At 44.5% G+C, this 20,565-nt stretch overlaps 1 protein-coding gene across 2 annotated transcripts in view; it reads right to left on the bottom strand.

The window, feature by feature from the left end:
* LOC139564944 (ras-associating and dilute domain-containing protein-like) overlaps positions 1–16,633 on the bottom strand; it is a 32,022-nt gene extending 15,389 nt beyond the window's left edge. Inside the window, exons 1-8 of one of the 2 annotated variants that reach the window (XM_071384885.1) lie at positions 15,860–16,633; positions 15,163–15,501; positions 14,663–14,898; positions 13,254–13,588; positions 6,476–7,180; positions 6,191–6,228; positions 5,202–5,496; positions 207–426 (exon numbers count right to left, since the gene is read on the bottom strand). In XM_071384885.1, coding sequence (XP_071240986.1) covers positions 207–426; positions 5,202–5,496; positions 6,191–6,228; positions 6,476–7,180; positions 13,254–13,588; positions 14,663–14,898; positions 15,163–15,501; positions 15,860–15,987 — 2,296 coding nt within the window. In that variant the 5' untranslated portion in view covers positions 15,988–16,633. The remainder of the gene's footprint in view (positions 1–206; positions 427–5,201; positions 5,497–6,190; positions 6,229–6,475; positions 7,181–13,253; positions 13,589–14,662; positions 14,899–15,162; positions 15,502–15,859) is intronic. The other variant, XM_071384884.1, reaches the window with a different exon arrangement.
* Between the last annotated feature and the right edge of the window lie 3,932 nt (positions 16,634–20,565).

Genomic DNA, 20,565 nt, shown 5'->3' on the forward strand with positions numbered 1-20,565 from the left:
TCTAACGGTCTTCATAGTGGACACAGAAACATAAAAATGGTATCCACAAGTTAATCTTACTCTGGGGAAAGTCCAAATCCCGAAGTATCCCATTAACACATACCGTATGTATTTTATGAGGATACTTGTGATAGGACTTTGAGGATATTAAGACTTGATCCTACAAAACCCCATGGATGAGAAACAGAGCATGTTGGAGGTCTCACCTCTCTCCATGAGTGCGTTGAAGAGGGATGCGTTGGTGAAGAAGAAGAGGTAGGCGCAGATCTGCGAGCTGATGTCAGAGTGCACCTGGAAGGCGTTGAGCAGAGACAGCGCCTCCTTCAGGACATCCAGGATGCCGCTCACGCCCTTGGGCACACGCAGCTGCCCGCTCTCCGAGAACGGGTTCCCATCCAGCAGGCCTGGCAGTGCCGAGTACATACTCTGAGGACAGAGAGAGGCATGCTAGAGGTGTTAGTCACAGCTACAAGACTTTACCTCACTGTACCATAGTCTAGCACAGCACCTCTCTGAGGAGAGAGGGAGATAAGAAACCTTAGAGTCACAGCTACTGTACCCAGTACCACTAATACAGAAAGTATACTGGACTCACTCATTATATATTGCTCTTTAAAATTCTCACTTTATCAGCCATACTCTCTATAAAATAAACATTAATCAACATGCGAAAATGTGTTGACAGATTCAGTAAACATTAATCAAGTGGAGTGGAATCAGTGACTTAGTCAACAGGGCTATGCCCACTGACCCTGAGCTCCCTGAGCCAGTCAGAAAAAAGTCAGAGCCCAAGGAGGAGGGGTTACAGAAAGCCAGACAGGGACAGAGACACTTCCCCTCCAAAGGGGGATCGCCAGGGGCCTGATAGCCAGGGGCCTGAGACTGTCCAGTCTTGACACTCACCATTGTTAACAGTGTACCATACACAGTCCTGGGAATCACATTGATAACACTGGTGCCACTGGCCATTCCTGACAGAAACACAAATGTTTCCCAGTGACTCAACCCCGCTCTGCCCCCTCCAGCCTCCTGATAATTCCCATAATAAATAAATGCCAAGTATCATAAACTAGCTGATAATAGCCCATGCTGTTGACTACTAAGGAATGGTAATACCAGTGAGTAATAGGCATGAGAATGAACTTCTCCTGAAGTGTTTTGTCTCATGGTTGGTTGTTCCACCAATTAGGTGTCTTTTGAGTAGTGTTGTTGAAAAAAAAAAAACATTTATATTTCACCTACTTTTAGCATTCTGTCATAAACAGTACATGTTCTTAAAAAACATTTTTTCCAACTCAAGAGGTTAAATAAAAAATGGACTATAGTAAGTGCCTATTAAGTGCCAAATAAGGTAACAGGGTTGACCGTAACAGGGTTGACCATAACACGGTTGACGACTTCATCTTAAATCATCCATAAATCCCCTTGTGACAGGGGGAATCGAAGCTTGTTTCATGCAACAGGGAGGGGCAATTGAATGCAAGCTTCACTAAAAATATATATATATTTAAAACATATCTAGCCTGTCTATGCTCGACCTGCTCAGCTTTCCACCACAAAACACCAGCAAATTGCCAAAGACTACAACCAGCTCACCTGCTTTTACACTATGATTTGACTGTTAGTTTCTTTTTATTTGCACTTTGAAAAAGGAATAGTTTCCCCATCTTTAAATGAGAGTTCAGTTCATGTAACAGGGTTGACCAGGATACTGGCAATGAGGCCCTTTATCTACTCCCCTAGACTCAGATGAACTTGTGGAAACCATTTTTATGTCTCTGTGTCCAAAACGAAGGAAGTTTGTGGTAGTTTCGCGAGCCAATGCCAACTAGCGTTAGCGTAATGACTGGATGACTGAGGGGTTTCTACTTGCATGCATAAAATGAATCACTAATCACATGAAGGCCAAAAAGATAATTGAAAAAAAATGATCATCAAGGACAACAACCACCCGAGCCACTGCCTGTTCACCCTGCTATCATCCAGAAGGCGAGGTCAGTACAGGTGCATCAAAGGTGGGACCGAGAGACTGAAAAACAGCTTCTATCTCAAGGACATCAAACTGTTAAATAGCCATCACTAGCACATTAGAGGCTGCTGCCTATATACATAGACTTGAAATCACTGGCCACTTTAATAAATGGAACACTAGTCACTTTAATAATGTTTACATATCTTGCATTACTCATCTCATATGTACAGTATATACTGTATTCTATACTATTCTACTGTATCTTTAGTCTATGCTGCTCTGACATTGCTCGTCCATATATTTATATATTCTTAATTCCATTCCTTTACTTAGATTTGTGTGTATTGTTGCATATGTTGTGAAATTGTTAGATATTACTTGTTAGATATTACTGCACTGTCGGAGCTAAAAACACAAGCATTTCGCTACACCCGCAATAACATCTGCTAAAGATGTGTATGTGACCAATACAAATTGATTTGATGATCTTCAGGAAATATAACTAAGCGTTTACAATGATGGTGAAAACTTTGATAAATGTTGATGTTAAGTGGGTTAAGATCTTCCTAGAAGACTTCTACACACAGGATGCACAGAGGGACATGTCAAAATGCAGAATTCTTTATTCATATTAAAAATCAGATTTATTGAATTTTCCATGTGTTCTATACTAAAGGGACCTTCATTTAATGTAATATTTGTGTACAATTTCCACTTTAAATAGCAAAGGGACGCAAAAGGCACTCACTTCGTGGAACGACCCACATACTGGTCAAGGTAGAGGAAGGCTTTCGCAGAGCAGGAAAACAAGCAGGGAAACCTGTTTCCCAACAACAGTTCAGTGCCCAACAGTTAGTGGTTGTCTGGTAGAATGCAACGTGTTTGAAAAGTTGTGCTGGAGTTACTACCCTGACGTCATTGCTCATTTCGTGCATGGGCGGGTGGCGGGGAGGGATTTGAAAATTCAATGGACTGAGTAAAGGAGCACGAATAGAGCTAGATATAGGACTCATCTTTGTATCTGTGCCATTATAGTGTCGGTGACAGCATGGGCAGCTCAATTGAGGCTATCTCCATTTTAAAGTAGCACATTGTCTTCTTCTTCATTGGCTGATTCCTCCCTACCCAGTTGACTACTTTAAAATGGTGGAAGCCCTCAATGGCAATGTCCATGTTAAAATGGGTTATATCCATGAGGAGGCTCTGGGTGAGTGGAAAGGGGAGAGGGGAAACGAGGTGACACTGAAACATGTACAGCTCCACTACTTTTTTTGCTATGACCATTGACCAATATAGGGCCCTGGCAGACCACAATCTGGTAAAAGGTTTAACATAAACAAAACCCTTGTTCTATGTTTCAACAAAATAAACTTTAAACAGGCACATTCTTGCTTCCGCCAAAAGTGAGAAGGACCCAAACAAGAGGAAGCCAAGTTCTGACCATTGAGCACTAAATAAGTAAAAAATACTTTGAGTCACAGTGCAGAGATCCTGGCCTCCTCCTCCTCCCTTCTCCCCCTCTTCCCTCCTCCCCCTTCTCCACCCTCCTCCTCCCCCCTCCTCCCTCCTCTGACACAGCTCTCTGCCATTGTTTTATTCCATGACATCACCCCTCAGCCAGCCAGGTCAGCAGGCACGTATCATGACTAAGACAGACACACAGAGGCTCTGAAAGATCATAAAGACCTGCCTGTTAAATCCCAATCACCATACATACATTCCTTCAACCACAGGTCACTAGATAGATTAGAGACCAGTTCCGCAGAGCTACAGGTGCTGGTTAGGTATTAAGCTGAGATTGGCCGAATGAAGGGAACTGGGGATCGTATTCTCCAGTACAGCATTAAATGTCCAACTGTTTTAGAATATAAACAAAGTTAAAACCTTATTTTGAAGCTAGTGGTAGCATGTCTGAGAAAACATACATGTCTGTGGGTGTGAGCTTGAGTAGTTTGTTGACAGAAATAGGGTCGAACTGGCACAAAAAAGTGTCACAATTCATCTAAGGTATAGACTTGGCCTGTGTCTCTCACTTGACCCCAGAATGTGCAGTGAGTACCCCGCCCATCCCTCCGTGTGGTGTGTCTATGTGAAGACAGCCCCTCTGTTCCTGAGCAGGAAACAGACTTTTGGAAAAGGCCACTACTCTGCCCTGCTTCTCCACCGGACTACAGCTGCTTCCCTGACTACTGCACATCCAACCACCACCAAAACAAAGCCTGCTTTCCCCTGAGCTCCAGCGGTGGCTGTCTAACTAGAGCCTGGAACTATTGGGGGGAAAAATGCCCTTCCCCTCACCATGTCAAAATGTAAATGTACCTGTCAACAGGGAAAGTTGACAGGAATGTGTAAGCTTTCTCTTTTCAATGGTTTCTGTCATGAAACGGAAATCTAGGGACAGGAAGAGGTGGTCTCGGAGTATACAAAACAACAGCAGCACATACAATCCTGTTCCCTGTTCCCACCCATGCCGGTGCTCCCTCCCATCCTGGAACAGTCATCGCCAGGCACCTTCGCCATGGTAACGGGTGTTTCCAGTCGACCGTGTTATTGGGTGTCTATTGCTGGTCTCTGGGTTACTGTGGCAGTGATGGTGCTCTGTTAATGCCATAGAATTAGTTATAGGGCCCAAACATAGGAAACTCCAGTAAACCCTGCCTGGGAGTGTCTTCCTGGGGCTCACTGTTGAACAGGATAGACATTTTGTTGCTCTCTATAAACATTTCAAAAGACTTTGGAAATACCCTCGAAGTGGATTTACAGAGTATTAAAAAGATGATAAGCAGTCCTTTATTCCACTGGAAAAGATGATACTATCTGACACGCCTATCCTTACTGAGAGAGCCAGAGAGCGTGTACATGTTTCCCCTGGCTTATCATGGCTTATTGTCTGGCATGCTACCTGCAAACGGAGAATGGTGTTCATAAGGTCTCAAGTCCTGCTTCTCGTAGTCCACAGGCAAAAGATGGCTTTCTATTTGGGCTGTGCAAGGTTTTCTGGAGCAAATAGTCAAGGATGTTATTATTTGTGTACATGTGCGGTGTGTGTGCTAATTGTGTGTGTGAGGCACGCGTCTATGTTTGTGTGCGTGTTGCATGCATGGCATCTATTGGTGAGTGAATCAGTGGAAGCTGGTGAGGGGAGGACGGCTCATAATAATGGCTGGAACGGAGCAAATGGAATGGCATCTACAATGTATGATTATAGTATGTGTGACTATGCACTGACCTTGGTGAGGTAATAGACAGACTGCTGGAAGGTGAACATGATGACCTCCTCCAGGACTGTCATGGCCTCCTCACTGGCAGTCCTAGTGGACCACATCTCTGACTCCGGCTCTGAGCCCTCCTCCTCCTCTTCCTCCTGCCTCCAGGGCAGCAGCTGGGGAACGTCATGCTGGATGAAGTGCAGCAGCTCAATGGAGTTGGCCATCCACAGCACCAGCGGCCGCAGGCCTGGGATCAGCTCCTCTATGCTCAGCAGCTGCACATCCTCTGGCTCCTGCTGGACATCACTGAAGCTCCTGCAAGGGGAGACATATAGACAGGTCTGAGTTCAGTCCAACAGCCAACAAATACCCTGTACTGGGTGAATGGCACTAAAAGTGGCTTGCGAGTGACTCATATTTTACAGCATGTCTCTATTCCTTGGAATGAATGCTAATTTAAACCATTACATTTGATTTCCATGTGCAATTGAGTGAAATATGAAATTAAACATTCATTCTTAAAAATCCTTCCTCCTTTCTCAGCAGGCAGCCAAAGCACAGCTTTGGAATACAGTGGACCTGCAATAATGTCCCATAACATTAAATCATCATGAGATATCATTTTGACTTCATACACTTCAATGGGCGGCATACAGAGAAGTATGAACATCAAGAGACCATGACTCCTTCTCAGCTTCTTATTCTGTAAAGAAGTCACTGGGACATGTGACAATGAGAGAATGCTATATGTGTGTACTACACATCCCTCCCGGAAATTCAAGTAGCATTGTTGTTGGAATGTAGTGGAAGGCAGTAGCATCATATTCTAAGACTCCTGGCTCTACATAGAGTCGGTATATGACTCATAGCAAACACTAAAGTTGAAAGGGGTGTTAGTGTCAGAGGCAGCAGGTTGCCACTGTTCTTCACCCTGTTGTCATCTTTGCTGTTCATTGTTAGCATTTCTGGGGCAGGCTGAGTGATTGAGGTTGGAGAGGCTGCTACTCACCTTTCTGGTTGGATCACAGCAAGCTCCTTTGTCTTCTCCTGCAAGAGGACAGAGATAAAGACAACATTAATTTCAAACCAGCAGCAAGCCTATCTAAATGATATTCCATCCTGATGTCACCTTTGATTACATTTCTTTACAGAACCCTTGAGACACACAGTATGTTGAATTCATAGGTTCAACGATCCAAGGTTTATTTGTGGCGTGATGATATAAAAGGTCAATCGTTTGACTGGAGAGAGTGCATTGTTTTTGTGCATAGTGGAGGTGCATAGTTTTACTCACCCACATGGTGAGCTGGATCTGACTGGCTATGCGGAGCAGCAACCTTCGGAAGTGTGTCAGCTGGAACGTGGTGGCTGAGTGTTGGATGGACAGGCTCAGCAGGAAGGCAGGGGTCAGTTTGGCCTCGTCCCCATTGGGGTCCACCATGACCAGGACCTCCTGCAGGACCATGTCCTCCTGCTCCAACTCATAGCTCAGCGATACCTCTCCACCTTCTGGGTCCTTCCACCGAGGAGGAGCCGGCTTCCTCTGGACCCTAGGCCATTTCATGGGGAGGGCGGAGCCACATGATTGACAGGAGGATGACACTCCCACTCCTCCGTCATGGGCGGGGCAGAGTTGTTTCATCCAGAGAGGGGTCTGTGGGGCCCCTGGGTCGGCGGTAGGGTCCTTAAACATGAACAGGTAGTGTCGGCCCAGACCCACCAGGTCCCCAGGGGTCAGCTCCACCTCCTCCTTCAGGAGGAAACCATTCCGGGTGACGGGGGCGCCGTGGAGGGGCTTCAGCAGCGTCAGAGTCCGCTTGGTGTCACCCGGGGAGGAGTTGGTAGAGTCCAGGCGCCTGACACAGCAGTGCTGGGGAAGAATGTCCGGGGCAAAGAGGAGGACGTCCACCTTGAGCCTTTCCTCGTCCTCTCCGTTACAGTGCTCCCTGCAGCAGCCGAAGATGGTGGTGGTGCCGCTCATCAGGTAGATGACAAAGTCCTGCAGTGTAGAGGAGGGGCAATGGAAGGTCAACCAGCAGAATCCATGAGAATGACTGGCGCATTAATTAATGTACTGGTTCCAGTTTGCAATATGCTATGATCATTAGTAACTACTATGTATTAACTACACTGTAATTACACTGCTCCTGCCTAGTACCTAACTACAAAGTAAGCGCATGCACTTTGACACCACAATACAAAGTGCAAATAAAAGACCTAGGACTTTAATTGAGAAGTTGTGTAATGGTTTGGAGATTGATCAAGCAAGCGCATTAGAGGCGTGTGTTATGTGAGGACAGAACAGATCCAGGATAAGCATGTACTGGCAGTGTGGTGGAGGGACAGGAATGGAAGGGCTTAGGTGTGAAACCAGAAGTCCATGTTAAATCAAATCAAAGTACACAGATTTGCAGATTTGTCTTTTTTTATTTTTATGTGTTTATTAGTCACATGCGCAGTGTTGCAGATGTTATCGCAGGGTAGTGAAATTCGTATGCTCCGAGCTCCAACAGTGCAGGATAAAAAAGAGAAGTGAATTAGACAATAATAATAATAATAATATTTTATACACATTTACAACTGTAGCAATGATAAATGTGGGGGCAGGGTAAGTGTCCGTTTGGGGTGGGGGGTAGACTGTCCATAGAGGGAGTAGCAAGGGGGAGTGAGAAGTGGATGAAACAATCACTTTAAAAAAAAATACACACATAATCTCCCCCCAAAAAGAAAGAACGAGCAATATCATATAAAAATACACTGAGTACAAAACATTATGCTCTTTCCATGACATAGACTGACCAGGTGAATCCAGGTGAAAGCTATTATCCCTTTTGACGTAAAATCCACTTCAATCAGTGTAGATGAAGGGAAGAAGACAGGTTAAAGAAGGATTTTTAAGCCTTGAGACAATTGAGACATGGATTGTGTATGTGTGCCATTCAGAGGATGAATGGGCAAGACCAAAGATTTAAGTGCCTTGAACGGGATATGCTAGTAGATGCCAGGCGCACCGGTTTGTGGCAAGAACTGCAGCGCTGCTGGGTCTTTCACGCTCAAAGGTTTCCTGTGTGTATCAAGAATGGTACACCACCCAAAGGACATCCAGCCAACTTGACACAACTGTGGGAAGCTATGGAGTCAATATGTGCCAGCATCCCTGTGGAACGCGTTCGACACTTTGTGGGGTACCAACAAATTAAGGCTGTTCTGAGGGCAAAATATTAGGAAGGGTTCTTTTTTTTATAATATGTTTATTATTTTCCAATAAAAATAAAGTAAAAAAGACAGCAATACAAACAATGACACTCATTGTACTGTTGAATGGGATGGCCAATTTAGAGGACAAAACAAAAGTTAACTCACACATACACAAAATAAAACAAAATCCTATTAGGTGGTACATGTATAAGAAGACAGCATATAGTCATTACAAGCAGTGTAGTTAAGCCAAAAGTAAATATTGAGTGTAGTACAGCACAGAGTAGCAGCAGATCGTCAGCCCAGTTATGAAGCGGGACTAGACCATTTATCCAGTATCGGCTGACATATTTTGTAAAACACTGGACTTCTATTGGAGGTGTTGTATCGAATCTTTTCCATATGTATTACATTCCCTAAATCCCGTAACCACATTTCAAAGGTAGGTACAGTCTCCAATTTCCAAAATTGCAATATGAGCCTTTTGGCTAATAGAGTACAAAGAGAGACAGCTTTCCCTTCCTGGTTATTCCCATCAACTGTACCAAACAGAGCGATCAATGGGTCTGGGGCTAGAACTCTATCAAAGGCCTTAGATAAGTAATCAAAAATGAGAGCCCAGTAAGCATGTAATTTAGGGCATGTCCAGAATAAGTGGGTCAACGTCCCCTCATCCTGCTTGCACCTCTCACACAGTGGTGAGGTGTCCGGGAGTATTTTATGCAGTTTTACTTTAGAGTAGTGTAACCTGTGTATCACCTTAAACTGTACAAGGTTGTGTCTGACATTCACTGAACTGTGGTTTATATTCCTGAGAGCTTCTATCCAGTCCTCATTTGAGATTTCTGAACCAAGTTCTTGTTCCCAAGCCCTTTTAATGGTGTCTGTGGATACCTCTGTGGGCCTGTAGCACATCATACAGTCTAGAGACCGACCCTTTTGAATGGGGTTTGACAAGGATCAAGCTATCTAATGTAGGACTATTTGGCTTCATGCCATACTGTGGGATATGTGTCCTTAAGAAATTCCTGATTTGGAGGTATCTGAAAAAATGTGTTGTTGGCATGTTGAACTTTGCCTGTAATTGTTGAAATGAAGCTAACTGACCATCTATGTATAGATTACCAATTGTTGTGAGCCCCTTCTCCCTCCACTGTGAAAACACCACATCATCCAATGCAGGGTGGAAAGCATGATTCAGGCTAATCGGGCTGTCCATGTAAACAGTGGGTATGTTAAGAAAATCCCTAATCTGTTTCCAGATCCTAAGCGTATGACAAATGACTGGATTGGAGTCATAAGTGGATTTTTTCACATATGATGGGCTATTAACAAGTGCAGGGAGTGAGGAACGTTGACAGGAGGCCTGCTCGATCAAAAGCCATGAAGGCATATCCTTCTGTCTCATCGCAGGTAAACTTTCCCTCCAGAAAGACACAATGTTCAGATTAGCAGCCCAATAATACAGTTTGAAGTGAGGAAGGCCAAAGCCCCCCTCTATCTTGTACTTGCATAAATGCTTCTTTGCAATTCTGGCTGCCTTGTTATCCCATAAAAATTGAGTTACTATTGAATCCAGTTTCTTAAAATAGCTTTGTGGTATGAAATTGGGTAGACATTGGAAGAGGTAAAGAAACCTGGGTAGGACAACCATTTTAATAGGGTTTATACGACCAACCAAGGAAATAGGCAGAGTTTTCCAAAAATCTATATTTTGTTTAAGCTGATATATTTTCATGTCCCAATTCGCTTTTAGGAAGGGTTCTTAATGTTTTGTACACTCAGTATATGTGGGAACTCCTTCAAGACTGTTGGAAAAGCATTCCAGGTGAAGCTGGTTGAGAGAAGGCCAGTGTGCAAAGCTGTCATCAAGGCAAAGGGTGGCTACTTTGAAGAATATGTTTAACACTTTTTTGGTTACGACATGATTCCATATGTGTTATTTCATAGTATTGATGTCTTCACTATTATACATACAATGTAGAAACTAGTAAAGATAAAGAAAAACCCTTGAATGAGTAGGTGTGTCCAAACGTTTGACTGGTACTGTATATTTATATCATTTCAGGTCCTCAGTGATGTGCACGCTGAGGAAGCTGGAGCTTTTGATCTTCTCCACTGCAGCCCCGTCTATGTGGATGGGGGCGGGCTCTCTCTGCTGTCTCCTGTAGACCACAATCAGCTCCTTCCTTTTGTTGACGCTGAGGGAGAGGTTATTTTCCTGGCACCACTCCGCCAGGGCTCTCACCTCCTCCCTGTAGCGCTGTCTCGTCATTGTTGGTAATCAGGCCTACCACTGTTGTGTCATCAGAAAACTTGATGATTGAGTTGGAGAAGTGTGTGGCCACGCATTCATGGGTGAACAGGGAGTACATGAGTGGACTGAGCACCTCTGTGGGGACCCTCTGTTGAGGATCAGTGTGGGGGAGGTCATGACCTTCTAACATCACCCGTCGCTCGGTCATCCGTCCCAAGACTATTAAAGACAATTTATGCTTGATCTGAAAATGTAGTCGGAGGCTCCATATGGAGGGTGTGTCGCAATTGCGGAGCCTCCAGAGGCATGCAGAGCCAAATCAAGCTCCGTACCGCATCGCACCTCTCAAATTCTGTAACAATGCGGAGGGCTCCTTATAGCTCCGCATTGACATGATTCGTTGACGGTAGGTGGGGGCGGTACGTCATGTATAAACACAAACTCACTCCCTTGACAACTTCCTTCACTATAACACTGCTCTGCTCCGCTAAGATCAAGTATGAAAGCCCTGACGTCTGCGGAGGCTGCATCGCAGTAAATGCTGTACGGCCACTTCAGACATCGGATTGACCATGCAGAGCCTTTCAGGCAGGTCATGATACTGTATCAGCCACTGAGCAGTGCGTGCGAGCACATACACTTAACTAACTAAATGGTTAGAGTCCCTGGCTATTCAAAGCAATATTCAAAACAACCTTTATTTATTTTCCTGCACATGATATCTGGCAGAATAGATCAAACTGTCTAGGAAGGGAGTTAATAGCTGTGAGTCAATGTGAATTGCGACTACACTGACCTGCACTTGAACAACAACACTTACAAGGAAATCAAATCCACTACAGCTCTCATGGTTCACAGGCGACTAAGTTCAGGAAAATCTGGTCTGGAAACACAAAGACACTTTCGAAAATAACTAGTCAAGCCTGACAAAAACTATTTCATTTATGGAGCTGGAACATTTCTATTCCATAGGACTGATATGAACAAACAAACAGAGAGCAGCAGCGTTTCCTGTTTCTAGGAATGGGCCTGGCTCTCTGGCTCTCTGGCCCTCTGGCTCTCTCGCACTCTGGCTCTCTCGCACTCTGGCTCTCTCGCACTCTGGCTCTCTAGCTCTCTGGCTCTCTAGCTCTCTGGCTCTCTCGCACTCTGGCTCTCTCGCACTCTGGCTCTCTCGCACTCTGGCTCTCTCGCACTCTGGCTCTCTCGCACTCTGGCTCTCTCGCACTCTGGCTCTCTCGCACTCTGGCTCTCTCGCACTCTGGCTCTCTCGCACTCTGGCTCTCTAGCTCTATGGGCCCTCTGGCTCTCTCGCACTCTGGCTCTCTCGCACTCTGGCTCTCTCGCACTCTGGCTCTCTCGCACTCTGGCTCTCTCGCACTCTGGCTCTCTGTCTCTCTGGCTCTCTAGCTCTCTGGCTCTCTGGCCCTCTAGCTCTCTGGCTCTCTGCTTAGGCCACAGCCTGCCACTCTCACTCTGGTTTTGCATTGAAATATCCAGAATGTTTTGCAGAAAACATAAAAGTGCAGAAAAAAAATCTGTCACCCACAGAAATCTATTTTTGAGAAGAATATTATAATTTTTTGTTGAATGTGCAGCTTTTGTGCCTAAATGTGCATGTGTGTTCTGGCATGCACGAGCCTGTGTGCAAATGTGTAGACTAGGCATGTGTATGTGACCATCCACTGAGTTTGTTTAGACATTACAGTGTTCCTTCTGCTCTATTCTCTAATACTATGTACCTTTAATCAGGCCTATCTCCACCTCCACTGCAGAGCCAGCAGGGCTGAGCTGAGCTGTGATTGTGAGCACAGTGTTCCTTATCTATTCAACGAGCCCTGACGAGAGACAACACATCCCAGTGTGGGAACTCTACTGCTGGGCCAGGGCCAGCTCCTTTGTCCCGCCTCTCCAGTACATGACCCAGGCTGGCCCACTCAGTGTGTGGACACGAGGATCACCTGTCCACAACATGCCGGTCTACTCAGACTCTGCTTGAGCTCGTGGCTCTGAGCCCAATACTCTGAGCCCATTGTAATCCAGCAGCAAGACTCAGTCTCTCGCTGTCCCTGTTATAGCATCCTCACTGTAGCTAAAGCCCTCTGCTCTCTGCTCCTCTCTCTCACTGTCTCTCTCTGTTTCTGGGGATTTTAACCCCAGGTCTTAACCTAAGAGGTTCAGTGGGAGCCTCTATAGTGTAGTGGAGTATACTTGTTTACACCTCAGTGTCTCTGATAAGCCTTTCGTCACAGTGTTTCTGCGACACTGCCAAGAGACACTTGAGAACCTTGAAAGGTCTTCAATGGAGCAGCCACCCGGCTCAACCAATTACAGCTGCTGCTATCTGGCTGCCCAGGCCCTCTGTGAAGGATTTCAGCATGACATCTCTCTGTCGCAGCAGGACGCATTCTCCAACCATACAAACCTATTCTGAGCCTAACTATTCAAGAACAGACTGACTCTTATCTAACAAATTGACTTCAGCTGTGTAAACTGAAGCCAATCCTTTCATTAAAGTTACTCATCATTTAAGTTAATCAATAATCCGATAGACAAACAAATGCATCTGGGTTTAATGTATAACAGTGGCAACAGCTTCACTTTCCAGTTTCCCTACCTGTCTGTAGCTGTATCCCTGCAGCAGCAGGAAGTAGGGGAAGTCAAAGGGCGGGTGGATGGAGTACTGGGTGGTGTTGTCGTCACTGCTCTCCGTCTCCTCCTTCTCCATGCCCAGACGCAGGGCCTCCTTGTCGGCCTCGGCCTCCGGGTCCTCCCTGATGAGCTGGGCCTTCTGCTGGGCCCGCACGGCCTCCTTCTCCATGGCAGACAGGTCCATCTCACTGAGACTCCTCCACATCCCCAGGCCCTCCACATCCTCACCACTGCCGTCCATGAACAGAGAGGTGACCCGCGAACGGCCCTTCTGGAGCTTACGAGCCTGGGCGTTGATACCTGGGGCAGAGAGGAGCACGGGAGAGAGGGAGGATGAGACTAGATGCAGAGAAGTGATTATTAATCATGTATTCATAGTTTATTACAAAATCATTGATTGTGTCCTGATATAGTCAATGTAACATAAACGTCATCATCTATGCATAAACGGAAAGTTCACAGTATGCTAAACACTCAATAAACTATTAGTGGAGCCCTCCATCAAATCATTCCAGTCCATCACACACCACCATATCATAATGTCTTACTGAGTTGGCTCTCAGTCAAAGCAAACATAGAAGGGGAAGGAGAGGAAATCTGGAGGGGTAGTGAGAGGTGTTGTCCTCTATCTGATATCAACAGGCGTTCCTGGCTGTTGGGCTGATGTACCGCAACATAAACACTATTCAGCTCATTTGGAGCCATTAAGCACCATGAAATGTCCAGAGAGCTCAGCTTCACACCCAGCTAACAGCTCCTGCTCCCAGGCCTTATCAGCTGTGGAAGTGGGCGTTCTTCCACATTGTTCTGCCACACTGTGTCAGGGGGGCTGGTCAGGCCTGCAGGGGGGGGGGGGCAACTTCCCCCAGCTTCCCCCAATCAGAGTGGAGAAAAGAGAGTGGAGGGTGATGTGGGGTTTGATGAAAACTGAGAATCACAACAAATGCATGTCAAAGTCAACAGGACCACACAGTGTCCAGTGTGCAGGAGGCAAGCTCTGATGGAAAGAATAACATGTGGAGCGGTGGACACATTCAGGTCCCAGCAGAAAAAGCTTATCCAGCCATAGCCAGTCCCCTGCCCTGGGGGCTTCAGAGGGACCTGTTGGGACCCTGTTGTCAATACCAGATAAGAGAGAGGGGACACTCTGACCTTGTCTACCCCTCACTGCAGCTTTTGTTTTTCTCTGACCTCTCACTTGCCTGCCATCTCCCCTGCTCTGTCTCATGATACGCTGGACAATGGATTCTATTACCCTACAGTTAGTGACAGAGATAGGAGATCCAATGCCACCCCAACAGAGACAGAATGATTACCTGGGCTTTAGGTTGTTGTTAGGGGGGTCACTGAGCTGCACCTGTGTGGTTGACATACCTGCTGTGACGGTGTCGGTCTCTTTAGCACTCTGTTCCTCTACGCTCACTCTCTTCTGGATCTCAAAGCGTCTGGAGAAGCCTTCTTTGGGTTTCCATAGCGACTGCAGCATGAGGGGCTTCTCGTGGTCACCCACGACTCGAAAGCACTCTGTCTTCCATTGGTGGTCTGCTCCGGTCTGGCCAATCACGTCGCACAGCACATATCGACTGGGATCCTCTTTCTCCAGACAGTATCTAAGCAACGATAAAAGAGGTCCAGTCAGAATACCATGATAAGATCTAATTCCTCCTGAAATAAAATGGCGTTGAGATCATTTGGGTAAAATATCCATATCACCAGCTTTAAGTGATTTGCAATGGTTCACACTATATTAGGATGAGCAGTATTGCAGTCCATGCCATTCAGCCTTGAGGAATGTTCCCTTTCAGCTTGCCTGTTTGCACTGAAGCTAATGCTAACAAATCACATTATGCCAGTGGGCATCCCTAACCCCTCACCTCTCCAGGGCCTCTTTGACAAGTTCCTTGGCACTGGAGCGAGTCGTGGCCAGCACACTCTTGTAGTTGGTTCCCTGGCAAATGTCGCTGCCAAAGATCTTTAGGATACCTGGGGCAGACATCTGACTGGACAGCTCAGCAGGGTCATCTGCAGCCTGCAGGTCCCCCGCCATGCTCCTGCCACCTGGGGCATGCCCCTGCCCACTGTCACCCCGCAGGAGAGGGCTCCGGTTGAACACCGTCGACAGTCTGTTGTTGTGACGCCGGATTTTGTTCTTGGCCGGCTGCCTCACGCCTGTACTCTCTGCTGAATGGGTGGTGCCATCCGAGGTGCTGGACCTGAGAGAGGGAGAAATGGATGGATAGATGGAGAGAGAGACAGAGAGAGAGAGAGATAAATAAGAGACAGAGACATAGATAGTGACAGAGTGAAACAGAGAGAGCAAGGCAAAGATGTAAATGAAAGTGAGAGTTCAAGAGAGGACACCAAATGAATGGGTAATTAATAAGAGGACAGTATTTCGGGCACCTCTCTACAAATAAATTACATTTCTATTGAAGGCCATAAGTCCATTAAAATATACAAAATCCCAGGCAGCTGCATGTAACAAAACTGAAATCCAATTCTGCAAAATAAGGGTACTCCATTTTAAATACCCACAATGTAGACACACTGGATATAAATAATAGGACTTACTGCAGGGATCCATTGCTTGGCTTCCTCCCCAGCTTTGCCAGGCTCTTCTTCGGGGAGCGGATCAATAGGCCCACTGGAAAGTTGAGGGCTTGCTTGGATACATGACTACTTCGTTCCTCCGAAATCATCACGACTTTGTTCAGATGTAGGCTATATTATATGTCAAAGTGCTCCCTATAAAGCACGGTAAGGCACTATTCTCAAAATAAACTATTTGTGACAAATATACTCAGTCCATCGTGGTATTTGACACTGGAATCCACACTTTCTCATGGTGATGAAGCCAACTAAGAATTTGTCCGTTCAGACAGTTTATTAACTTCTGACAGGTTTTCGTAAAGAAGCACGACGTGGAGAAAAGTTATTCTCGTCCAGTGGCATTAGACATCAGGCAACTTCCAAAATACACTCGCTTTCAAATTACAGTTATATTCCCGAATTTCCAACTCAACAATATCGACTGTAATCCGTTCGATACAATTGTTGCTGAATTGTTTCCATGAACAGAAGTTAGTTGGTCAGAATCAGATACAATGTATCCACGTTCCGGACAGCCACAGCGCTAGTTTAAAAAGCTTTTCTCTTATAAAAATAAATAAATACATCCAATGTGAATTACTTCTAATAAATGATCCATTTCAGATACTTAACTGGACTATTTGTTATTCGAAGCACCTTGCGAATCTTGACCTGTCTGCTCCATGCCATCTCTCCTTATCCCGTTAGGCGCATTGAACAGTTCAGTGCCCAACACTTACTGGTTGTCTGGTAGAATGCAACGTGTTTGAAAAGTTGTGCTGGAGTTACTACCCTGACGTCATTGCTCATTTCGCGCATGGGAGAGTTGTGGGGAGGGATTTGAAAATGCGATGGACTGAGTATAGGAGCACGAATAGAGCTAGATATAGGACACATCTTTGTATCTGTGCCATTATAACGTCTGGGACAGCATGGGCAGCTCGATTGAGGCTATCTCCATTTTAAAGTAGTACATTATCTTCTTCTTCATTGGCTGATTCCTCCCAACTCATAGGAATACCTACCCAGTTGACTACTTTAAAATGGTGGAAGCCCTCAATGGCAATATCCATGTTAAAATGGGTTATATCCATGAGGAGTCATCTATCTTTCTGGATGGGCGCACCCATATGGAAAGTATCAAACACATCAAACATATGTAAACCACATGTTTGACCTGTTCCATATATTTCATTCCAGCCAGTACAATGAGCCCGTCCTGCTATAGCTCATCCCACCAGCCTCCTGTGCTGTACATGTACCGCATCAACTCAGATGCTCTTCTTGGAAGTTTTGCTCTATGCTAAGGGCTCCATCTAGTGGCTAAAATATTTTCATGACCAGAAAGCGTCTGACACTGGTGTCACACACACACAATCACACATGCACATGCAAGCGTGCACACACACACACACACACACACACACACACACACACACACACACACACACACACACACACACACACACACACACACACACACACACACACACACACACACACACACACACACACACACACACACACACACACACACTACGCCGCTGGTTGGTCACAAACGGATGTGAGTGAGTGTGGAACCTGCAGCTGTAGATGAGGAGGTTTGGCTGGTTTGCTGACATAGTTAGGCTGGGGATTCAGGCCAAACAGTGTTGAGTCTATTGCAAAATCCCAATTAAATCTTCCTCCTTGTAAGAACCTTCCAACCTTCCACGCTCACATACTGTACGTAGGTGGATATATCCTTTATGGATCACTAGCTAAGAAAAGCGTTATTGAATATTTGACTGATTATGATTAATCCGACTCATTGGACAGGGAGCTCACCTCCCCCTAACCACCACCTCTTCTTTATAACTGATATGCAGCAACTGTTTTCATAATGAATCAGTCAAATATTCAGGCTTTTCTTGGGTCATGATCCATAAAGGATATATCCACTCATGTAAAGTATTCAGTGATGGAGGGAGTACCCAATTGCATACTTGAGTAAAAGTAAAGATAGAAAAAAAAAACACTTAAGTAGTACATTAAAGTATTTTTACTGAAGTACTTCACACCACTGAAAGTATGTGAGAGTGATGATGGAAGGTTCTTACAAAGAGGCAGCTTTAATAGACATTTTGCAATAGACTCAACACTGTTTGGCATGAATCGCGGCCTTAAAAGCATTAAAATAGTAAAAGCAAGCTAAGCATTCATTTAAAGTATGCTCGTATTTTAAATGATTTTTTTGTTCCCTTTTTTGTTCCCTTTTTATTCCCTTTTCATAAAATTAGTTTGGCATTTTCGTAGAATGCTGTAGATTTTGTTCAAGTAAGAAAATGTATTTTCAGTACAAACATTAAAAAAAATTTAAAGAAAAAATTACATTTCCCATATAATGGATATATTGCTCATCATAGAATCTTTGGACGAACCTGCAGGGACCAGAGTGTAATTATGTTGCTACTGCAGAGTGATACAAAAATGTATTATAAACTGGGTGGTTCGAGCCCTGAATGCTGATTGGCTGACAACCGTGGTATATCACGGGTATGGCAAAACATTTATTTTTACTGCTCTAATTACGTTGGTAACCAGTTTATAATAGCAATAAGGCACCTCTGCATTGCGTCGTGCTTAAGAACAGCCCGTAGCCGTGGTATATTGGCCATATACAACACCCCCTCGGGCCTTATTGCTTAAATATAAACCAAAAGCTCTGTAAATAAATGGGAGAGTATTCCCTTCTTCATAAATCTACTGTAGGCCTACATGTTTTGTTCAGCTGGATGTTTTGATCAAATCCATTAATTGGAAGGACATTGATATATACTAAATCCTTGATTATGTTGTTTATTTTTATTAACTATTTGTGTTGTTGAGTATTGTTTCACATTTGATTATATTCTTAACATTAGCAAAAGTGAATAGAAATATGTCCGATTACAATAGGACTTTTATACCCTACCTGCCTAGCAATAAATTATGCTGACACACCTCTTTCTCTCTAACACTTCATTATGTTGCGTTGACATTGTAATAGGTGCTGTCGTAAGCACTGTAACATTGCAAACTGTAAATTGTAAACTACAGTTACATGGCAGGCTGTAACTATAGATTTTCACACTTCCAGTGCAATACACCGTAGTCACTATAAAAAGAGGTTGTGCAGTTTATCATAAACGTACAGTACAAGCCAGATGTTTGAAAGAGAAAGATCATCTATACTACTTAGTCCAAAACTTTTCCCCTGTTGCTACTCTGGTTCTGAGGGTTGAATCGTGCTAAGCTGAGGGCCTGCAGGTGCAGCTATAGACTGAACCCTGGGGGCTTACACATTACTTCCCCATGTCAACTGAATTTCATGTTTACTCTGCTGTCCATTCACATTCCTTCCTCTGCTGCTGTCACAGCTGAACAATGTTTTGTGGAATTTCATTGCCAACTATGCTGACTTAATCTGGTGATCTTTATTACAACTTTACTACAACTGGTGTGAAAAAATAAAAGAGGAGTTTGAATAGTCATTTCCACTCTGTGAAAAATAACTTGTCATTTACATCTAGAACATCAAGTGGACCAAGCTTTAGAGTCAGCAAGAAATAATATTGAACTAGAAAAAAAGAGAGCAAAACCACGCTGTAATCTCTATGGGTTTGACTTCCTGTCACAGACTGCAGCTTTAGTTATCAACATGTGAAGACTTGCACAAGAGGCTGCTAAGGTGAGAACAGAAAGCATGTGTTTTATACCATTCCATTTATTCCGTTCCAGCCATTATTAAGAGCCCATCCTCCCCAATTGAGGTACCACCTGCCACCTGTGGCAGAGCTACACTATCTATCCCTCAGCCTTGCTCTCTATAATGATGGTCAGCAGCATGTGTTATGAATGTATAGCCAAGAAAAAACACACCAAACAGAGAAATATGAGGACTGTAGATAACTTTATATAACCAAATTCCAAAGCCATCAGTTTCCATTAACTGTATAATGCAGGCTGAATTATATAACTTATATTGGTTTGAAAGCCTACGTTGATATGTTTTGATATGTGTTGATATAGACAATAATTAGCCTATACGACCTGTCATAGAAAGATCGTAGGTTACTGAAATAGAGCTCGATAACTTCAGTTTAGTTTGTTTGAGGAGTGTCAGTGTTTTATCGTGGGAAGCCCATTTCCAATGAGCTCTTCATGCATGCCATCCGAAAGAATGTGAAACATTTGGACTTGTTCAAGATGATGCCAAGGAGCATTCATTTGCCTATCTGAAAGACACATGGAAGATCACAGGAATAAAGTCTATACTGTGTGTGTGTGTGTTTGCGTGTGTTTATCGTAATGTTTCACCTCATGCAATAAGCCTTTATTACATATTGTCACATTATTCATTTAAATGTATTTTTATTTTTATTTAACCTTTATTTAACTAGGCAAGTCAGTTAAGAACAAATTCTTATTTACAATGAGGGCCTACCCCGGCCAAACCCGGACAACGCTGGGCCAATTGTGGCCGCCCTATGGGACTTCCCAACCACGGCCGGATGTGATACAGCCTGGATTCGAACCAGGGACTGTAGGGACGCCTCTTGCACTGAGATGCAGTGCCTCAGAATGTTTGTGGTGAAGTCCAAAAGTTCAATTTGAAAAGGGGCGGTCTCTAACCAAGTGCATAAGCCTTTATTATTTATTGTCACATT

This window comes from Salvelinus alpinus, chromosome 36, assembly GCF_045679555.1.
Source record: "Salvelinus alpinus chromosome 36, SLU_Salpinus.1, whole genome shotgun sequence".
NCBI classification, from domain to species: Eukaryota; Metazoa; Chordata; class Actinopteri; order Salmoniformes; family Salmonidae; genus Salvelinus; species Salvelinus alpinus.